This window comes from Nannobrachium achirus (assembly GCF_963921795.1).
Source record: "Nannobrachium achirus genome assembly, chromosome: 2".
In the NCBI taxonomy this organism is placed as follows: Eukaryota; Metazoa; Chordata; class Actinopteri; order Myctophiformes; family Myctophidae; genus Nannobrachium; species Nannobrachium achirus.
The window spans coordinates 58,687,517-58,710,045 of NC_137811.1; the positions used below are offsets into that span (position 1 = coordinate 58,687,517).

The window sequence follows — 22,529 nt, forward strand, 5'->3', positions numbered from 1 at the left end:
TGAAAGATGCAGTGCACTTTATTGTTAATGGGAAATTGGGCTTTTTTTGAAAGCCCTTTTCTGAAATGTTAAAATAAAGACAATGTTCTTTAAATGTTCTTCTATGCATAATTTTAATATGCTGTTGTGATTTAAAATAAAGACACTGTTCTTTAAATATGTTCTCTGCATAATTAGTCACAGTATCTTCATAGGCAGACTGTTATGTTGTATACAAGTTTACTACCACCAGTGAAAGTAGGTTTTCATTGAAGACTTTATTAGAAGTTTGAATAGGAAAGGTACAGTTCACTGGTACAAGGTCAAATAAAAGGAGATCATAGAAAAGCACTTGGCTTATTTACACAGGAAACCATTCAAGTATCTCATATGTCTGTCCCAACTATCAACAGTGATAGATACTCAATATGTACACTGTTACTCCTAATGACAACCGAAAGCCAGCGTTTCTTTTTGATCAACTCCACAAGCTGTGGGCTTTAATTCATTTGGGTCTTTCTTTAACTAACATGAATGTCATCTTAGTTTTCAAGTGTCAGAATGTGCTTACATTTATAGGCCTATTCACATTAAATTATGTCAAATGTATCTTGAGCAAAAAATTAAAAATGGCATGTCAATCATTGAGTTGCCGTAGTTCCCTCATCCAGATTTGAACGCTAAACTATTAGGTCGATATTCTTAGTTGAAATGTGTCAATAAAAGCTCTGCTCGATTGTTGCCTGACTGCAACAGCGCCAGACTCAATCACACACTTCGTTCACACTACACACCACCCACCAGCAGGGGGCGGTGATGTGCGGACTGAAGTATCAGGCTAGCTCGATTGTGCCTTCCAACTGCCTTGCCTGTGTTGTGATCTGTGAGGATTTTCGGTGATTGATTAGTCAGTCTTCACGTTCTTGTGTGTTGACGTTCCACTGTCTGCTGTTGCTAGTTGCTAAAAGTTAATTTGAAAACTCTGAGGCCCGATCGTTCACCAACATAACAGTGTTAGCTGGAGCAGACGTGTGCCGTTCTATAGCTTTCGGATATTGTAGATTAGTTGTTGCTACGCGAGAAGTAAACCCATAACTCTATGAGTAAACCGGGGATGCCGTAATTTGCTATTTCCGGTCTGAGCAGTGAGCACAGGAGAAACAACATGCAACGTGAATTTGTAAGTAACACATTTATCTGAAGTAAACTCGGCACAAAAAGAAAGGAAACGAATCAATAATTCATTATATCTCCCCTTTAATAATACCAAATTGTATTGGGATTTATATCATTTGTATCGTTGATTTGTCACCTTTACAGCAAGGTACAGCTTGTAAGGATCTGGCATTCGTGGAATGAGCAACACTACCAAACGTGTGGGTAGCGTCAGGTCCGTGAAATGAGCAGAAAGAACGTTTCCGGTCTGGGCGCTGGCAGAAATAAGCCAGGCTCCAGCCTTCAAAATAAAAGTGCAGTAAATAATGTATATTTAAAAGACACAAATGTATTTAAAAGATGAGTATATGATGTATGTCTCTATACTAGTGTACTTCTAATTGTCCTAACACATTTTCCAGGTTCTTTCAGATTGAAATTCGTGGAATGCGAGCTATTAAAAGCCATTTAACAAAATGAATTCCATTCCAATTCAATTCGTTCTACTGTAATCCCATAAAAGAGCTATCATAGGCTAGAGCAGGGGTTTATCTGTTTATTTTGACAGGACAGATGCAAAGTATGGTAGGCTACTATATTAATGTAATTAATGAAAATATACCTGTAACAACTCACCATAAAAGTGTTATATAAAAATACTCTGTTGCAAGTAAAAGTCACAGAATTCAAAATATACTTGAGTAAAAGTACAAAAGTATTGGCATTAAAATGTACTTAAAGTATCAAAAGTAGGACTACTCATTGTGCAGAATTCCCATTTCAAGTTTTCAAATGTTTAAATAAATATCTTTTGAAAATAGCAGATCTACAAGCTCACAATGCGTTGCATCACAACGCATTGTGAGCCTGTAGATCTGTTATTTTCAAATTAAAATTGAGTACACAAAGTGCCGTTTTCAGAATCTAGTTGGCCCTGGACAGCAGACGTCTATTTGTGTCGGCACAGATCTGCTCTGCCACACTGCACTCTCCACTAAGCGGGAGAGGCGTAAAATCAATTTCTGTTGACATTTTCGGACATTTTCTGACATTTTCAGACTCTTGTTGGCCCTGGAGAGCAGACGGCTCTTTGTGTCGCCACTTTGGAGACATGCACGCGTGCGGGGAAACCTCCTCTATCATGCCACACTCTCCGCCAAGCGGGGGAGGCGTCCCCTCAATTTCTGCTGGCTTTCCAGTGCAGCCACCCGCTCAAAAAAGGGTAATTTTCGGAAATTTTCAGACTCTAGTTGGCGCTGGAGAGCAGACGGCTCTTTGTGTCGCCACTTTGGAGACATGCACGCGTGCGGGGAAACCTCCTCTATCACGTCACACTCTCTGCTAAGCGGGGGAGGCGTCCCCTCAATTTCTGCTGGCTTTCCAGTGCAGCCACCTGCTCAAAAAAGGGTCATTTTCGGACATTTTCAGACTCTAGTTGGCGCTGGAGAGTAGACGGCTCTTTGTGTCGCCACTTTGGAGACATGCACGCGTGCGGGGAAACCTCCTCTATCACGCCACACTCTCGGCCAAGCGGGGGAGGCGTCCCCTCAATTTCTGCTGGCTTTCCAGTGCAGCCACCCGCTCAAAAAAGTGACATTTTTACTTGGCAAAGGCAAAAAGATGTGAGTAGGGATAATAAGTGGAAATGAGAATGAGAATGATGGAAATTAAAATGACTTGCAAAAAAATGTTTCATGTGTTTGTCCTATCTTGGAATACTCCTTTGGACTTTGGGATTCAGGTAACTTAACAAAAGGTGTAAGTGTGCATGAGAGAGATATTAGATATTTTCTGTGAGTTTACAAATTTGCTTTAACTAGCCCTTACCCGTTAAAGATATGAGCTCCGAAATGATGTGCAGTGTGTGGATTATGGGATGTGCACTGTGCACACAATATGTGAGGGATGGAAAGTAACTTTAACTGGTGCTTGCATGCTAATATGTAGGAGCATGTAAATACCCGTTCCATTTAACGGCTACAGAGATACTGTGTACCGATCTGCATGATTTTGGACAACAATTTTTTGGGTTTGTGTGTGATTGTGCATGGCCTGAACAACAGCGCCCCTCCCTTAACATGTGTGGTCACAAAAGGTACTGTAGGCTAAATAGATATAGATACACCATAAAAATGCTATTATACAGCATACGATTTGTGAAAGTGACAAACGGGCTTCACAGTTATGTCAGGTGTGTTCATATGCTGATGGTGATGCGATTTCAGATCAATTGCTCCAGCCACCGAGGAGAAACGCTGAGACAGACAGACACTCACTCAGACATTCGCAAAATTATAGTTTAGATGGAGTTGGAAGCATATTTTAAGTAAGATGAGCTCAGCTTTTCACATTCTGAAAATACCTGCCATTTCCCTTGGAGTAGTAACAGAAAAAATAATAAAACAGACAAACAATGGTATATTGGGGGAACTTATTAATCTTTCTCAACACAGACGTGTTGAGAAAGATCAGAAGTGAAGTGCGCCAAAGAAAAGGCCGCATGAAGACGAGATTCAGGCTTTGATGCTACTGCAAAAGCAATATAAAGAGAAAGACACAGAAAGTAAAGTTTTAACAGGATTCATTCAATGTATTAAAGCTAGCCCCCTTAAGATTATATGTTTTAATGAAGCAGGAGTGAGAATGTGGCACAACTTGTGTACGAAGGATGCAGTATCATGGGATGCAACGGGGGGAATGATTAAGAGCAATATAACAACTAAAAGCATTTTGTATTATGAGCTTGTTCTAAGTTCATCATCCGCTTCAACACCTGTAGCATTTATGATCAGCGACACTCATACACAGCACGCTGTGGAGGAGATCCTCACGGAATTGAGGGCCAGTGAGAGGGACATATTTGGTTACAATGCAACACCTGTTCAGATCAATAGTGACAGGTCAGCATCCAGTCTGAAACGCAGAAAATGCCGGGAGGGGAGGAAGACCATGATCAACCAGACAGTCCACATGACATTGAGGGTGATGATGTATTTGACTGTAAGCACATTCCTTTAAGTGCATCTCCCTTCAAAGACCATTTTGAACAAGTAAGGACTAAAGCCAATCAAGCAATGAAAAACACCAATGACACAGGTATAAATAACTATCATGCAGAAACTATTTTAAACAAACTGTTCACATTCCTCCCAAGTATTCCAGTATGGTCAGATCTACTCTCAGGTGATTTGCAGAGATTCTCTGCAGACTATGCTGGTCAAATAAACCAATGTAAGAAAAGCACAGCGATCAGTGAGGCTAAGCCGTATAAAGAAGCGTGGTGTATAATAATGACTAGAATCTGAAAATGTCACTTTTTTGAGCGGGTGGCTGCACTGCAAAGCCAGCAGAAATTGAGGGGACGCCTCCCCCGCTTAGCGGAGAGTGTGACATGATAGAGGAGATTTCCCCGCATGCGTGCATGTCTCCAAAGTGGCGACACAAAGAGCCGTCTGCTCTCCAGCGCCAACTAGAGTCTGAAAATGTCGGAAAATTTGACTTTTTTGAGCAGGTTGCTGCACTGGAAAGCCAACAGAAATTGAGGGGACGCCTCCCCCGCTTAGCGGAGAGTGTGACGTTATAGAGGAGGTTTCCCCGCACGCGTGCATGTCTCCAAAGTGGCGACACAAAGAGCCGTCTGCTCTCCAGCGCCAACTAGAGTCTGAAAATGTCCGAAAATGTCACTTTTTTGAGCGGGTGGCTGCACTGCAAAGCCAGCAGAAATTGAGGGGACGCCTCCCCCGCTTAGCGGAGAGTGTGGCGTGATAGAGGAGGTTTTCCCGCACGCGTGCATGTCTCCAAAGTGGCGACACAAAGAGCCGTCTGCTCTCCAGCGCCAACTAGAGTCTGAAAATGTCGGAAAATTTGACTTTTTTGAGCAGGTTGCTGCACTGGAAAGCCAACAGAAATTGAGGGGACGCCTCCCCCGCTTAGCGGAGAGTGTGACGTGATAGAGGAGGTTTCCCTGCACGCGTGCATGTCTCCAAAGTGGCGACACAAAGAGCCGTCTGCTCTCCAGCGCCAACTAGAGTCTGAAAATGTCCGAAAATGTCACTTTTTTGAGCGGGTGGCTGCACTGCAAAGCCAGCAGAAATTGAGGGGATGCCTCCCCCGCTTAGCGGAGAGTGTGGCGTGATAGAGGAGGTTTTCCCGCACGCGTGCATGTCTCCAAAGTGGCGACACAAAGAGCCGTCTGCTCTCCAGCGCCAACTAGAGTCTGAAAATGTCGGAAAATTTGACTTTTTTGAGCAGGTTGCTGCACTGGAAAGCCAACAGAAATTGAGGGGACGCCTCCCCCGCTTAGCGGAGAGTGTGACGTGATAGAGGAGGTTTCCCCGCACGCGTGCATGTCTCCAAAGTGGCGACACAAAGAGCCGTCTGCTCTCCAGCGCCAACTAGAGTCTGAAAATGTCCGAAAATGTCACTTTTTTGAGCGGGTGGCTGCACTGCAAAGCCAGCAGAAATTGAGGGGACGCCTCCCCCGCTTAGCGGAGAGTGTGGCGTGATAGTAGAGGTTTTCCCGCACGCGTGCATGTCTCCAAAGTGGTGACACAAAGAGCCGTCTGCTCTCCAGCGCCAACTAGAGTCTGAAAATGTCCGAAATGTCACTTTTTTGAGCAGGTGGCTGCACTGCAAAGCCAGCAGAAATTGAGGGGACGCCTCCCCCGCTTAGCGGAGAGTGTGGCGTGATAGAGGAGGTTTTCCCGCACGCGTGCATGTCTCCAAAGTGGCGACACAAAGAGCCGTCTGCTCTCCAGCGCCAACTAGAGTCTGAAAATGTCGGAAAATTTGACTTTTTTGAGCAGGTTGCTGCACTGGAAAGCCAACAGAAATTGAGGGGACGCCTCCCCCGCTTAGCGGAGAGTGTGACGTGATAGAGGAGGTTTCCCCGCACGCGTGCATGTCTCCAAAGTGGCGACACAAAGAGCCGTCTGCTCTCCAGCGCCAACTAGAGTCTGAAAATGTCCGAAAATTACCCTTTTTTGAGCGGGTGGCTGCACTGCAAAGCCAACAGAAATTGAGGGGACGCCTCCCCCGCTTAGCGGAGAGTGTGGCGTGATAGAGGAGGTTTTCCCGCACGCGTGCATGTCTCCAAAGTGGCGACACAAAGAGCCGTCTGCTGTCCAGAGTCAAATTTGTAAAGGCTATGCACTCCAGTGAACAGCATTTATCCATTTATTATGTTTTTATGTTATTAAAACCTTTCTTTTATTCCCAGAAACCTAATTTGCATTTTGTTTGTTCGTTTAGATACTTAATCTATATTTGTAACGTCCATATTATGACAAAATTATCCGTTTTCAATGTTTTTGCAATGGCTTTAGGGGTACTCTTATTCTGAAGAGATCGGCGCCGGAAGCCTTATTTCTGCTAACGCTATTTCTGCTCATTTCACATAGGCGGTAGCGTCCCTCCAGAAATGGTCAAAATGGCAGGCCTGCAATACTGTTCTTTTGGTTTTTGTATGTGTTGCTCATTCCACGAATGCCAGATCCTTACAAGCTGTACCTCGTTGTAAAGGTGACAAATCAACGATAAAAATGATATAAAACAATACAATTTGGATAATTTAATTACTGTTATCTGGCAGGACATAGACTTGTTTAATTAACAGCTTTAGCTTTATAGCAATTATTACTGGGGACTGCCCATAAGTCTGAAATCTCATTAGTCCTACATCTCAAATTACTGTTATCTGCCAGAACATAGACTTGTTTAATTAACAGCTCTCTGCAGCTCTTTAAAATAAACTGACTGTTTTACAGGATTTACCTCCAGAAGCTGAGGTGAACCCCAGTCTGGCATGGCATGATGATGGTGGTGAAACAGCTGTAAGTGAATTGGCATGCTTAATTTTAGTTTTTGCATACTTTGGGATTTCTGAGAATTAAAACTTAAAAGGGGTGTTGAATAGCTTTATAGCAATTATTACTGGGGACTGCCCATAAGTCTGAAATCTCATTAGTCCTACATCTCATTAGTCCTAATTTTGTTAAGCCCCCTTTCGACTGCAGCTTTAGCACCACACCACACCACACCACACCACACCACATAAAAATATCTACATTTTCCATTACACAAAAGTACCCCTATCGGTAAGAAACAAATTGACCCTTTTAACTGTAATTATAATACAATATAAATTAGTATTACATAGGTCTATATCCTAAATTATAATACACTATAATGGATTATAATTATAATACACTATAAAGTATTAATGTATTACTATGATAATTATAATACACTATAATAGATTATAATAGTGGTTATAACACAATAGAATCTATTATCATGTATTACAACTATATCCTGGTGGTCTAAATGAAAAGTCAGTGAGTGATCAGTCATTATGAAGTGTTTGGCCCTGTTTGGCCTAGCTCAGACCTACTCCAGAGTGGATACTTTTTAGTACCACGTTTAGTACCACCTTCACACCACTCTACCCAGGTCCTTGTAGTGGAAAACCTGGCACAAGTGGGCGGTGTGGTGTGGAGTGGAGTGGTGGTGGTGGTGGTGCTGGGCCTGTGGAAAATGGGCTTAATTAGGGTTAGGTTTTGGGTTTTGGTTTAGGCATAGTATTTTTCACCAGATTCTGAATAATGGAATGTAGGAACAATGAGATGTCAGAACAATCAGGCATGTCACCCTTTACTAAAGATCTAGAGAGATGGGGAGACTTTTGTTACTGAAGAAACACTTTGTGGCGATCTATATACCAAATGTATATAATCAACATACAAAACTCATACAGGATGACTAAAGCTCAAGCTGCTAAACGGTTACTACTTCATCAAATGTATTTTCTGTTGACTAGAGTTGGAGAGACCACTGTTACTCTTCACTCTATAGCCATGATTATTATATAGTTTTACTTTCACAATACATTTGAGAATAAAATAAAATGTACAGTATATTATCATAGCTGGGCTGTTAAAAAAAAGTTCCTACTAATATTTAGAAGCTCTATGATTTAAGGTTATCCAGCAGATAACAATTGTCATTTTTGTTATCCTCTAGGTATCACTGAGGCGTGACATCCTTCAAACGTTATATGACAGACTCTGTGGATTCTTGGAGAGGCAACCTGTTGACATTGAAGGCTTACAGTTTGCCTGCCGCCATTATTTAGTTTTATTAAGTGCTCTTGGTGGCATGATAGCTGTAGGAGACCAAATACTTTCTGGTCTTTCATGTCTGAATACTCTTGTCCAGCTGGAAAGGGAGAATGAGCAGACACTCATTACACTAGAAGTGCAAAGAGGTGCCCGTGGCCGTCCACGATTGACCGTGTCAATAGAGGCTCTCACACATCTGGTAGAAATGTGTCTGCCATCAAGTGTCATTTGTAGACTCCTAGGTGTGTCTAGAGCAACGCTATTCAGAAGAATGTCTGAAAACAACATATCCATAATTGGCACATACAGTAACTGTAGTGACAATGAATTAGATTCATTGATCACAGCAATTAAGAGCACAATGCCAGATGCTGGGTTCAGGGTAGTCCGAGGTGCTCTACTTGGACAGGGACACAGAGTGCAGTGGGAACGAGTGTATGCGTCCATGCATCGTGTGGACAGTGTTGGTGTGCTTGCCAGGATGACCCGTCTGGGATGTGTGGTGAGGAGGACATACTCAGTTCCTTACCCGAAATACCTGGTGCACATTGATACCAATCACAAGCTCATCAGGTATGTCTGTGTCAATTTGACAGATCATGGTAACCTGAATAGTAGATCTCATTGAATTGGAGCAACATGTACTGAAATTGTTCTGCTTAACTTTAACAGATATTGTATTGTGTGGCATGTGCCAAGATGTTATGTATTGTTTTGGGAGTTTCATCTTTTTATTGTCTGTGTTTTGACTTAGATACAACTTCATAATCTACGGAGGAATAGACGGCTATTCAAGAAAGGCAAGATTATTACATTATCAATAACCAAACGGCTGAAAATGTATCGCTGAACATTCTCTATTTCAAATTGTTTTAAACCTTTATCAACTCCCACATAAAGTATGCCTCTGTCCTTTCTGTGAGATTTGACTTAGAACTATTCCACACTAGCAATAGTTGTATCACTGTGCAGTGATCCCTGGACCAAAGCTGCAACAGGAATCTGTTAAAATAATGGTGTATTAATAGTAATTGTATTACACGAAAGAAGAAGTGTGCCATTTGGGCATTGCTTGTTTTGGCCCTGTTGGATAAATTAATTAAGGCAAATAAAGAAGGATAAATCCATAACCAAAATAAGTCAGAGACGAGCCAAAGGACAATCAATACATTGCTGTATTTGAAGAGAGTCAGACAAAGAGACAAAACAGTGAGTACCATGCTAGTGGCAGCTTGGTAATTCTCTCTTCCCCAGATGGAAGTTACATACAGTATATATAAAGAATACAGTATATGACAGTAGGATCGTGGGACTCATTGATTCGTTCCCATTATCCTAACAAAGACACGTAGAGGGTTGGTAAAAAGTTCAGACAGTAGTTCATAATATAACCGTATATGGTCATATGAGCCTCATATACAAATCATACAATTATGTATCATAATTCATATCTATCAGACCCCTATAGAACTTTGTCAGTGGAGACTATTTGTGCTTCTATAGATCATGTACCTGAAGGTTGCAGACAACAACCGGGCAGACACCCACCTGGCCTTCTTCAACGAAGCTGTGACCAATTATGGCTTTCCTCTGAGGTATTCATGTTTTTCCTGTCTTAAAATGCCATGTTTATCTAAATGTATGCAATCTATTAAAGTGTTCGCCCTGAGGTTGGGTTCGATTCCTGGACAGGTCTTACCAAAGACTATGAAAAATGGGACCCAGTGCCTCTTTGCTTGGTACTCTGCATCAAGGGTTGGATTGGTGCTGTAGGTCTAAACCAACTAATTCTGACATGTATAATTCATTTCTGGTATTGTTTTGACCATTAAGGATCATCTTGTCTTTGAAATATCAATGTCAATGCCATTTTTCAAAAACGATTTTGTCTACTAGCACTTTTTTTTTCATAATAGTTTGTTTTGTTTATAACAAAATACATACTAGTGAGAAATACAAGAAGTAAAAATCCCCATTTACCTTTAAAGAGGGACTTTAAATGGGTGATTAAATTAGCAAATAAGACTATTTAAGAATAAAAATGACAAATAAAATCACACAACAAAAATCACACAACAAAATCACACACAAAATTAAATAACAATTTCCCTCAAAGTGCACCATATTGTGATTCTATGTATGCAAGTTAGTGTGATGTGCTTTTACAGGATGGATTTGCCATTGTTCCATCACAAAATATGATGCACAGAACTCCATCAGCAAGGCAGCCATAACGTTGAGTGTCACGCTTCAGACATGGCAGGAGTGTACTAAAGCCAAAGTGTTCCTTCCATCCATCAGGGCTTGACATTGACTTTTTGAGGCACTTGTCCTGTGGACAAGACATTTCCCATTCACTTGTCTGGGCACAAAAGTCACTATCCAGTCCGGATAAACAAATTACATTTCTTTCTTTAATGCATGCATAGGAGTCAGACATTGAAATAGAATGAATAATAAAAGGACTGCTAATGACCCTCCTTGCTCCCTCCACTCCATAGTATGGGCAGTCTAGTCTGCATACAGGACAATAATATTATGAATAATGTTATGACCTGATCCATGTTCTATTGGTTCTAGTCTTTCCGCAGGTTCCTTGGCTGTTGCAAGCAGGTGGCAAGAAATGCACTAGAAAGGTGCCTTGTTGGTCTCAGCAGTTGTACTTCTCTACTACCAATGCTGTGTCTTGTTCTGTCAAAGTCTTTGCCTCTCAGTCTCCAAAGTTTGTTAGATATATTGTACTCGGTCAGAAGCCATAACTGCATGTTTAATCCCTACCTGGCCCATGCACTCATCTCCAGTCTCCAAGGCATATGTGCCTTGATCACTGTCTTAGCTTGTGGTGCTCCAAGATGAGAGACTGCTCGATGCAGTGGAAGCATATTCCAAGTCTCACCAGTGCCATACTGCAGCCAGTTCTTGTAAATATGGGGTATAGTATAGCAGTTAAGCGAAAGAGACAACAACTCTCTGGGGTCTGCCATAATTCCCATTATTCAGACCATTAGGTTAGTGAAGGTTAGGGTTGGTTATAATGGAGTCAGTACATGCACCATGTGTCAGCCTCCTCAATCCTATTCAAGATGTCTGGGATCTCTACTCCACCTTTGTTATCTTCATCAGAGACAATGGTAAATGGACTGCATTTACAGTATATAGTGCTTTTCTCCAAAGCACTTTACAATTCACCCATTAACACACACATTCACACACCATGAAACCGTGCAAGGTTCCAACCTGCTCATCGGGAGCTGTAAGGGATTCAGTGTCTTGCTCAAGGACACTTCGACACATAACCAGGAAGAGCTGGGAATCGAACCTGGAACCTTCAGATTTCAATGCAGCTGCTCTATACTGAGCCACTGTCGTCCGACAATGATGCTAACATTGCCACAGGCTTGATTGGACACCATATTCCGAACACAGCTGGAGAACTGTTTGTTCTCCTCAGGCACCCAGAATTTGGAAAGTTGCTGAGGGATGGGTGTGCCCTAAAAGGCGAGGTCGTGCCAATTCTTGGCCATCTGGCCAGTGATGTATATGGACAGTTACTCATATATGGAGACCCCTGCATGATAGTCAACAATGTTATGTCAAACATGCCCATATATGGGCATTACCAAATATGGGCATTCCCAGATATGTCCTTAATATTGATGACATTGGGACAGGGATCTCCATATAGATTGAGGAGGCTAGTGTTACATGTGGAGTCAATTGGCCCCATTATAACTAAACCTATCCATAACCCTAACGTCACGATTATGAGCGGACCCCATAGAGTTGTCGTAGTCTCCTTCGCATTAATGCTATACAAACATCCAAGCACTGGGGATGAAGGAGATCTGGCTGCAGTATGGCACTAGAGGTGCACTATGGCACATGCTTCCACTGCATGAAGCAGTCTCTCATCTTGGAGCACCACAAGACAGTGATCAAGGCACATATGCCTTGGAGACTGGAGATGACTGCATGAGCCAGGTGGGGACTAAACATGCAGCTATGGCTTCTGACCGAGTACAGTACAATATCTTGAAAACTTTGTAGAACCAAAGACCTTGACATAACATGGTAGCAGAGAAGTACAGTACAACTGCTGAGACCAACAATGGCACCTTCCTAGTGCATTTCTTGCCACCTGCTTGCAACAGCCAAGGAATCAGAGGAAAGGAAGGATCACCTTGACTTTAGTACACTCCCATGTCTGAAGCGTGACACTCGTCGATATGGTTGCTGGGCTGGTGGAATTGATGGGTAGCTATGCCCCTCCCAAAAAGCTTTTGTCCAATGCTAGCTTAGCACCTGGCAGCAAGCAGGAAGTTATTCTAAGCTAGCATTGGACAAAAGTTTTTTGGGAGGGGCATAGCTACCCATCAATTCTGTGCATCATATTTTGCCATGGAACAATGGCAAATCCATCCTGTAAAAAACACATCATACTAACTTGCATCATAATACACAACCACAATATGGTGAACTTTGAGGGAAATTGTTATTTGCTTTTGTTATGTGATCTTATTTGTCACTTTTATTCATAAATAGTCATAAATAGTCTTATTAAAACACCCATTTAAAATCCTCCTTTAAAGTTAAATGGGGATGAGTACTTGTTCTATTTCTCACTAGTATGTATTTTGTTATAAACAAAACAAACTATTAAGAAAAAAATAAATAAAAGTGCTAGTAAAGACAAAATCGTTTTTGAAAAATGGCATTGACATTGATATTTCAAAGACAAGATGATCCTTAATGGTCAAAACAATACCAGAAATGAATTATACATGTCAGAATTAGTTGGTTTAGACCTACAGCACCTGTTTTTACTCCTAACAATGGCCAAGTTGTTGCCATGGTCTTCGGAATTACAAAATGACCTTGACCATGACCTTTCAAGGTCCAAATCACCCAAAATGGTCAAAACAATATCAGAAATGAATTCCCCACACCCAAATTAGTCCAAATGGAGGTATTACATGTGCATATACACCCAGAAACAGAAAAGTTGGATTTTTATCATAGCCGATGGTGGCCATATTTGATGTGGCCATTGCGCCATTCGTGGCACTATGGCGGACGAGCACCTCTGTGATTTTTCATGTCTAGGGACCCACTGACTCAGTTCAGGTGAGAAACTGCCCTCACCCCAAATTGCGAACAGGAGTATAGGCCAGATACTGGAGTACCAGGGGGTGCACTTGTACATCAAGCTGCATCACGTGACAGAACATGGACATAGGCTCCTGCCCTATGGGCCTCATGGCTCGGCAAGGCTTATTTAAATACTGTATATGCAACAATAGTAATTTTAAACGCTTTGTCAATTTCCCTAAGGAACTTCACCTAAGACTGTTAAAAATGGATGGACTTAATTTTGCCGCATGGAACCCCTTGTATTTGACCTACAAGTCATAATTATGTCCTTGTTGAGGCATGAAATGTTTTATTTTGTGTTTTCAGAGTGCGAGGAGATCGCGGGGGAGAAAATGTGGGAGTAGCAGAATTAATGTTCACTGTTCGTGGAACTGACACAAACAGCTTCATTGCGGGAAAAAGTGTACACAATCAACGGTGAGTTAAACCTAATTTGTTTTGGAAGCTTTTAATGTTATGTACATAAAAGCAAATATACAAACAATCTTCTATAGATTCTTGTTAAATGTATACAATATTTAGTTAAAAAGTGTGTGTTTCTGTTTCCAAATACAGCATTGAACGTCTATGGAGAGATGTATTCATGAGTGTTACTGGTGTATTTTACAACATCCTGCACTCTCTGGAGGACCAAGACTTGCTCGACATCGGTAACAGTCTTCACTTATTCTGCTGCCACTATGTGTTCCTGCCACGCATCCAAGCCAGTCTGGATGTCTTCAGTGACGCTTGGGACAACCATCCAATCAGGACAGAGCAAAACATGACACCAAATCAGTTGTGGCTGGTGGGACAGGCCCAGAATCCTGTTGCCGAACCAGAGGTAAATGTATACATTTTTGAATGAATGTATCCACGAGTTTCCAACGCCCTGCGCAGACGTCTGTACCGAGCTTCCGGCGCCGATTTACAAGCTCACAACGGGTTGCATCTGCGACGCGACGTGAGCTTGTATGTCTGCTGTTAAACCCGGAAGTTTGGTCCCGATAGTCTCCAGTAAACTCCCGCGGAAACTTGTGGATACATTTTTGAATGACTCAGCACAGCTCTTGTCCCCTTATAGCAGTGGTTTCGACCTGTGGGTCTAGACCCCCAGGGGGGTCTCCAAATTATTGTGAGGGTTCCCAAGATGATTGGCTTAATGTGCAACATTGTTTTCTCACTCAACAGTAAACCTAACCACACAAAGTTGAAGTGTATAGAGGGTATGTGCACATTTATAAAGTGACAATTTAAGGACTTTTTAATATCTCTAATATGACAAATTAAACATTGGCCATTAGAGGCAGAAATTGTAAAAACAGCAGATCTACATACTCACACATAGATCGACTATTTCCACAATAGAAAATATAAATATACATAGTGATCTACCAATTGTAATGCTTGTCAAACTCTTAGTGATCGTCAGGGTGCAGCGTTTTTGTCTACTCACTGTCTCAGAAGCGTACTGTAGCAGTTCAGAAACCTGCTTACCAGTGACATAATCATTTAGCAAGTTAGGCCAAACTTGTATTAATGCGTGAACAAAGCACATCTTACATGAAAAGAACCTGCAGTTTCTATTTTGGATTCCCCATTGATGTCACAGGTAGACAGGTTTCTGAATTGTTCACAGCCCCCATCTGAGAGACAGAACCCGTTGTTTGTGTGTACCTGTGGTGAAGAGTGGACCACTTTCCCATGACAATATGACTTCCATTTTTCAACAGTTTCTTATGTAGAGAAAAACATCATTGTCTTTATTTTACAACCATAACACGACTAATATGTTGTAGTGCTTGTTTAAATGTCTTTACTTAAACATTTAATTTGCACAATGTTCATACACACAGTTTGTCTTTTTCAGGGTCTACTGATGCCAGACATTGAATGGGAGGAGAGTGGATACATGACTGAACCACATTCTGGGGTCAATGTCCCTGTAATGTTCAATCCTCTTTCAGATTCTGAAATGTTGGAACTACAATACGACATCAATCCATTGCTGGATTCAGACTGTTTTGGGGTGGACATATATCTCAACACTGTCCAATATGTTGAGCACCTACTTGAGGCATCATCATGAGAAACCGGGTGTGTCAAATATGAGCTGTTTTTGGAAAGCTTCTAAATAAAGTCAAGTTGTTTAGAACAATACTGCGTTGTTGTTCAAGGTACAAGTCATTGTGAAAGTTTAAAGGTGCTACCGTGCTATAGGACAGGCATCAGGCAAAACACTTGTTCTAGCTTTGTTATACATGTCACAGGCCTCTTCATACGAGCCTGCCCTGATAAGGGACTCATGGTGCTGCTGATTTAACATAAGGCATACATTAGTGATGGGTATTTTAAGTCATCAAGTTAAACTTTGGTTAATGCCACTCACACTGAACATTTACTTTATTTTTTCCCCTTTCGGTCTGCACGAACTCTGCCATCCAGGTTTTTATTGAAATATTCTCTACACCCAATAGCAGTTCAGACAAACAAAAGGGTTCAAGGTTGTACTTGTGTTCAGGTACATGAGTTGAGAGAAATGGCTGCAGTGCAAAAAGCCTCAACACTCAGATTAATGTCTTTACAATGGTTTAGAGTTAGGAATGGCCAGCACACAGTGAATGTCCTTTTCACATTGTTTATTTAAGCTTTACAGATGTTAAACCAAGACGTACCATACGCACTAAACTGAAACGTGCAAAATAGTCATAAAAGGATGACATTTGCTCATTACCAGATGAAACCATATGAATTTAACAGAATGGCGTTCATTAAATTGCCTATTAAAGATTATGTCAAACATATACCTGTACATTGTGGAGGATCTAAGACAGCTATATTAGCACTAACACTTTGCCATACACTATATGTTTTGGCTACATTGTCATATTACCAACAAAATGTCTGCACAAGCAGTAAGCCTCTTAATTTCTTTGCCATTTATCTTAGAGTAGATTTTTTAAAGATTTGTCAGCTCGCATGTATGTTGTCTGCAAAAAGCAAAATGATGGTGGCGCTAGAAGAGGTGCATGTGAGAAATCAGGGGCGGAGGCTGTGGTTTGCCAGCCAAGGAGTGTGTGTGCAAAGTTTGGCATGGATAGGGGCAACGGTGCCGGAGATAAGAGTAGGGCCAAAAGTGTGATGTGACGGACAGACTGACGTACGGACTGCCGGTGGAGGTTTTCATAGTAATAATCTGGAAAAATATAAATAGATTATATTTGAAAATTAATATGGATACCTTCTAGCCTACAGATTGGGTGGGCAGCCCATTTAGTTTGCTTTTGCTTATAGAAGGCGATGACTGAAGCTTCTCTGGCTGTGACATCAGAATGGAGATCCATTGACACACAAAGGTCTGGCTCTTCTCGTTGCTCCCTCGAGATGCGCGTCCTGAACAGGGTTGCAGCCTTTGAAGGATCTTGAATCGCCTGCCAGTCTATGAAATACAAAAAAGATTTACATTAAAAAATATATGTATACTGTACAACCAATAAGAATCCCTAATCGGGAGATGAGCGACCTTCAGGTCACATGTACAGTATATACTGTATATGTATATGCTTTGCAAGAATCTGCCTCATGGTGGCGCTATAAGAGGGGCATGTGAGAAATGAGGGGTGGAGGTTGTGGTTTTGGCAACGGTGGCAGATATATGACATGGGGAAAAGTGTGACGTACAGACTGACTGACAGCCAGGGGAGGTTTTGATAGTAACAAGGGTGTTTGTGGGGTGTCTGGTACCTGGGACAGCAGGATCGTGGTGCCGACTGGGACGCAGAGCCAACGTGCCCGCAGCAGTGGCACTGCTTTGTGACGTTGTGGTTTGTTCAGGTGAAGGAAAGGGACTGTGGTCTGCTGACATTCTAAGGATTTACATAAACATAGCATGAGAACCTCTGCTGTAGTTTAACTGTAAAAAAAAGAAATGGAAAGATATTGTTAAGTCAAATGTATTATACCTGTCTTCTCCACAACAGCTGGCATGCCATTGTAGTTCCTCACCATTGGGAAACAGTTACACACAGAGTGGACACGTTTCCTGAAAAGAGAAAGTCAAAAAGGAAATGAATACCTCCACTGTGGCACAGTCATGGAAATATAGAAATCAGATTTACTCATTTCAGAGTATTTACATCTCACAAGACATTGCGGTTAAAAAATAAAATAAAACGCTTTGTGAACAGAACAGTCTGCATTTGGGGCTTGTAGATCTGCAACTTCTGTTACTTTAAGTACATTTTGAAGCCAATACTTTTGTACTTTTACTCAAGCACATTTTGAATATTGGACATGTACTTGTAAAAGAGTGAGTACATTGGAGTACGTTTTCCACCACTGATTGAGCATGTGTAGAATGTCATCACTGATTCTGTTCTCTGGCTAACACGTCACAGTTGAAGGTAACTTGGGCTTTGACTGTGTTGTTCATTACTTACATTATAACTAGACCTTACACGCTATGTGCTCACAAATGTGGATTATGGTGAGAGTAGACTGTGTACAGTAGCTAGCTATAGTGCACACATGGAAAATGACTGTACGTTTTACCCTACATGCAACAGCGCCTGTGTGTGGGTGACTCTCTATTAAACAGTGTGAGGTTGCTGTGCAAGTGACAACACACGCCTACAGGTGCAAGTCATAGCGCACACGTAAAAACTAAATTATAGCACAACCCTATTAAGAGGGAATATTGTTGGCTGATGCTGTTGGCGACCCAGCATCGACCCCATTGAGTATAAAGATGTACTGTACAATTTTGCATTGAGGTCCCTGTAACCAAGGGGTTGTCAAGGGGGTTCCAGGTGGTCCCCTAGCAGTAAGTGGGGGTTCCAGGTTGTCCCCATCATGATTGATGGTAAACCAAATGGACACTCGTTTGTAACTCTGACACAGTGTACAAGTGGTACCAAACTGTGAGCGTCCTAGGAATTAAAAGTTTGAGAACCACTGCTCTATTGCCGATCTACAAGCTCACAACGCATCACTTGTAGATCTGCAATTTTGGGCTAATGTTCCAACAGAAATGTAAAAACAGCACCTTTACAAACAAGTGATTGAATTATTACTGAATGATTCCCACTGCGCTATTGGTGAACTAACAATATTATAATGACTATCTATCCTATCCAGTTGAATGTAATGTGACTCACCTTATAGAAATCGAAGATGAAGCGCGACTTATCCAGTGTAACGGACAGCACTGGGGAGGCAATGATGACAGCAGGAACCTCTTTTGACATTTTATTCTGTAGGAAACAGACAAATATCACCATTTGTCTCCTTGAATGGCCACTGCATATCATAATAATCTAATCTCAGCCTAACCAATAACAGAAGTAATCTAATCTAATACACTTTTCTTTTCTTTTTTAACAATAGGTAAATAGAAAAATACTGTAATAGCAGCATTTACTGGGCTAAACATTGGGTCAGAACATTAAATGAAAACAATATAGTGTTTAGGTACAGTATGTAACACATACCTGTAGGAAACAGACAAATATCACCATTTGTCTCCTTGAATGGCCACTGCATATCATAACAGTCTGGGTACACATAAAACAAAATGTACATTCATTTTATTTTCGCTGGAAAAAGCACCACACTGACGTCATCACTAGTTCCAACTTGATGAAACAAAAGACGTTTATAAAGCATTTCATTTCGTTCAGTTTGATCTCCTTACAATGGCCCAACATCACGAAATATTTATGCACTGTGTGCTTCACTTTACAGTTGAAATGAGACGTTTTTCATAGTGAAATCACAAAATAACATCACTGTATTTCCAGAGCGCATCTTAACTTCAACAGACCGGTTGAATGTGACTCACCTTTGAAGATGCAGCGCGACCTATCCAGCAATAGATGCTTTTCTCATTTTAATAACATTATGACACACAGCATCACTGCCCAGGGTTAGGAGTGCTAACGTTGCTAACGTGGCATTTATCAAAACACTATACCAAAAACCGAACGGCCAATTATATTAATAATAAGTCCCAAAATGTGAAACTGATGAAAATAAAGTTGAAAAAACACTGTAACGTTTAAACAGGACGGAGTATATGTCACCCTGTCAACAAGGAAGTGGTCTGCTCTGCGATCATGTGATTGGAGGAGACGATGTAAGGAGTCTTGGGATTGGTTGAAGGCGGGCCGTCCCATTGGCTGATAAACCTGTCAATCAGAATCCCGATTTGATTGACAGCTCAAAGACAGCCAATGATGACGTTGCTACGCCCACCGTCAGACTGAGTCTCATAAACTTGTAACTGAGATCCACCGTAGAAAAAAATTCACTGCACAGCTTCCCCTAGTGGTGGAAAGAATGACCTCACAGCAGACGTGTGCATGATCTGTGGATATATATGATGTGTATTTGTGATTTGTATCTGTGTTTTGTGTTTGTATTTGTGATTTGTATCTGTGTTTTGTATCTGTGTTTTGTATCTGTGTTTTGTATTTGTGTTTTGTATTTGTGATTTGTATCTGTGATTTGTGTTTGTGTTTTGTATTTGTGATTTGTATCTGTGTTTTGTATCTGTGATTTGTATCTGTGTTTTGTGTTTGTGTTTTGTATTTGTGATTTGTATCTGTGATTTGTATCTGTGATTCGTGTTTGTATTTTGTGGATTTGAATCACAGATACAAATCACAGATACAAATCACAAATAATAATACAAATCACAGATACAAATCACAGATACAAATCACAGATACAAAACACAAATACAAAACACAGATACAAATCACAGATACAAAACACAAATACAAAACACAAATACAAATCACAGATACAAAATACACAAGAATCTGACCTTGTGAGTTTCAAATCTGGGCATGTGAGTTCAAAATTTGGAAACACAAAATTTCAAAAATTACAAAACTGGAGGTAGGCATTTGTGAATTATGAGACTGATCTGGCTCCATAAAGCTACTGTTTGGTTTGACTTGACGGTACAGAGAGGACATGGCACATGCATCCTGACCTGGCTGTTGCAGACAAACGGGGATCATTGTGTGTGGAGCTTCAGTTTCATATCTTGAACGGTGGTCCTCAAACTTTTTATAGGACAGCCCATAACTCAAGACTGTACAAAATCTACACATGTCCATTTGCCAGTGTCTAACTGTCCATTTGTACACTTCAGAGAGTTTCAAAACTGATCTTTAATTTTGACGTGCATGTTTAGCTCTTGTCAAACTTGACACAAGATCTGTAGTTGCGACCGTAGGTCGCAGTTTACTACGAAACCCGGCAGATCATGTCCGTCAGTGGGTAACGTCTCAATGTCTATAGCTGATGACCTGTTGTGACAAGTGACATCACATTGTTGACTCAATGACCAAGACAGCCTGTTCTGGCAATCATATATGGAGATCCCTGATGTCATCAATATTAAGTCCATATTTGGCAATGCCCATATTTATATGGTCGCTCCACATGGCCCAGTCTTGATTTACAAATCACAATGAATGCTGACTATCATCACTTAGATCTCCATATATGGAGCTGACCTTTACATCTGATTCCCATATGATGCCCCGTTAGGCCAACCACACTAATAGAATCCCTTTTATGCCAAGCAATATTAAGCCCATATCTGGGAATTTTCATACAATAGAATCCCTTTTATGCCCATCAATATTGTGTCATATTGTGTGAGTCTAACCAGTGTGGTTGACGCAACACAAGTGTGTGTGTGTGTGTGTGTGTGTGTGTGTGTGTGTGTGTGTGTGTGTGTGTGTGTGTGATGATTATGATATCGTTCTAACACATCTCAGGGGATGTCTTAAGCCCCTATCATAGTCTTTATAAGGTGCTTGCCTGCTTGGAGTTATCAACTCCAAGGACGAGAGAAGAAGCTCCTGTTTTTGGCTAACACGAAATGTCCAGGATATGAGGTCGGCTTGGTGCCACCTGGGACCTGGGACTGACCACAATCTGTGCAAGTGTGGTTGCTGTCTCTGGTTCTGGGTGGTGTTCGGCCTAACACTAGTCACTAATCGGCTAACACTAATCTTTTGATTGGTCCGTGTTTTGGCTAACGTGACATCATGGACAGAACGGCTTTTGATTGGTCTGTGCAAATGTTTTGGCTAACACAAAGTGAAATATAGGAGTGGTTTGCACCGCTCAAAAATGGATTAACCGAACGGGATGACTAGAGCAGTGATTCTCAAACTTGTATGTCAAGGGCTCCCATATTAATATGCATTTGGCTGTGGACCCCCCCTCAAGGATCCCTATGGGGGATCCCCTGGTGAAGGACCCCTTGGGGTCCCTTGACCCGCTTTGAGAACCACTGGACTGGAGCACTAGGGCCTTAAACTTCTTGGCCTTTTTTTTTTTTTACTATTTTGAAAAACATTTTTGAATAGTTCAAATAGCAGATCTACAAGCTCACAACGTGTTGTAGTAGATCTTTAATTTTGTAGAATATACATTTTTATATTCAAATAAATTTATTTCTCTCATTTGAGGAATATTTGAAATTAGAATATTCGTTTCCCAGCCCTGGTTGGTTCTTGGAAACCACTGGTCCGATCGTATTCTCCCATGACACTGGCTGTACTCCCCTGGATCATCCTTGGCAAGTAAAGTTTGAGGTCAGACGGCGCACAAGTTAATGCCCGAAACATGCACACACACAGATATATCTGTGTATACAGTATATCTGTGCATACAGTATATATACTGTATGCATTTTATTCATGAAAAATCTCGTTGTGTACTAAGTATTTTGTGAAAGCACTAATATTCATCCCCACAATACCAATACTGTCACAATATTGATATCATGGTATCTGATCCAAAGATATTGTGATATTAGATGTTGTCCATATCGCCCAGCCTTATAGCACTGGGCATCCTCCACTTCTAAATGAATTTTCTTTCCAACTTTAGGCGATACTGGACAGGGACTACGAGCCTGGGTACGAGATGTTATGACCCCAGAATTGGCATTCTCTCATGTACGAGTCATTTATCCCACTGCTCCAGCCAGGTAGCTTACTGTACATCTCACCCCAATCACAACCTTGCTCTACTGTACATGTAAGTGTCTTACCAGTGTTGCCAGCTGGGAAATGTTCAATTATCGTACCGGAGGCTTCAAATTATCGTATTTGGATTGGA

At 41.3% G+C, this 22,529-nt stretch overlaps 2 protein-coding genes and 1 long non-coding RNA gene across 3 annotated transcripts in view; 2 read left to right on the forward strand and 1 right to left on the reverse strand.

Annotated features, from left to right (window-relative positions):
* lyplal1 (lysophospholipase like 1) overlaps positions 1-22,529 on the forward strand; it is a 68,092-nt gene that overhangs the window by 37,903 nt on the left and 7,660 nt on the right. The window contains 1 exon segment of the mRNA XM_080744855.1: positions 22,299-22,398. Coding sequence (XP_080600981.1) covers positions 22,299-22,398 — 100 coding nt within the window.
* Positions 1,083-15,471, forward strand: LOC308308207 (uncharacterized protein; the record flags this gene model as incomplete). The annotated part of the gene is made up of 8 exons (XM_080753571.1): positions 1,083-1,159; positions 6,900-6,965; positions 8,155-8,825; positions 9,007-9,052; positions 9,756-9,847; positions 13,710-13,820; positions 13,959-14,226; positions 15,253-15,471. The coding sequence occupies exons 1-8, from the start codon at positions 1,145-1,147 to the stop codon at positions 15,469-15,471; spliced, it is 1,488 nt and encodes a 495-aa protein (XP_080609697.1). The 5' UTR covers positions 1,083-1,144.
* LOC308302281 lies at positions 16,040-18,692 on the reverse strand. The gene is made up of 4 exons (XR_013962940.1): positions 18,539-18,692; positions 17,345-17,424; positions 17,127-17,248; positions 16,040-16,821 (listed from the first exon to the last, which is right to left on the reverse strand). It is a non-coding gene; the product is annotated as an uncharacterized lncRNA (long non-coding RNA).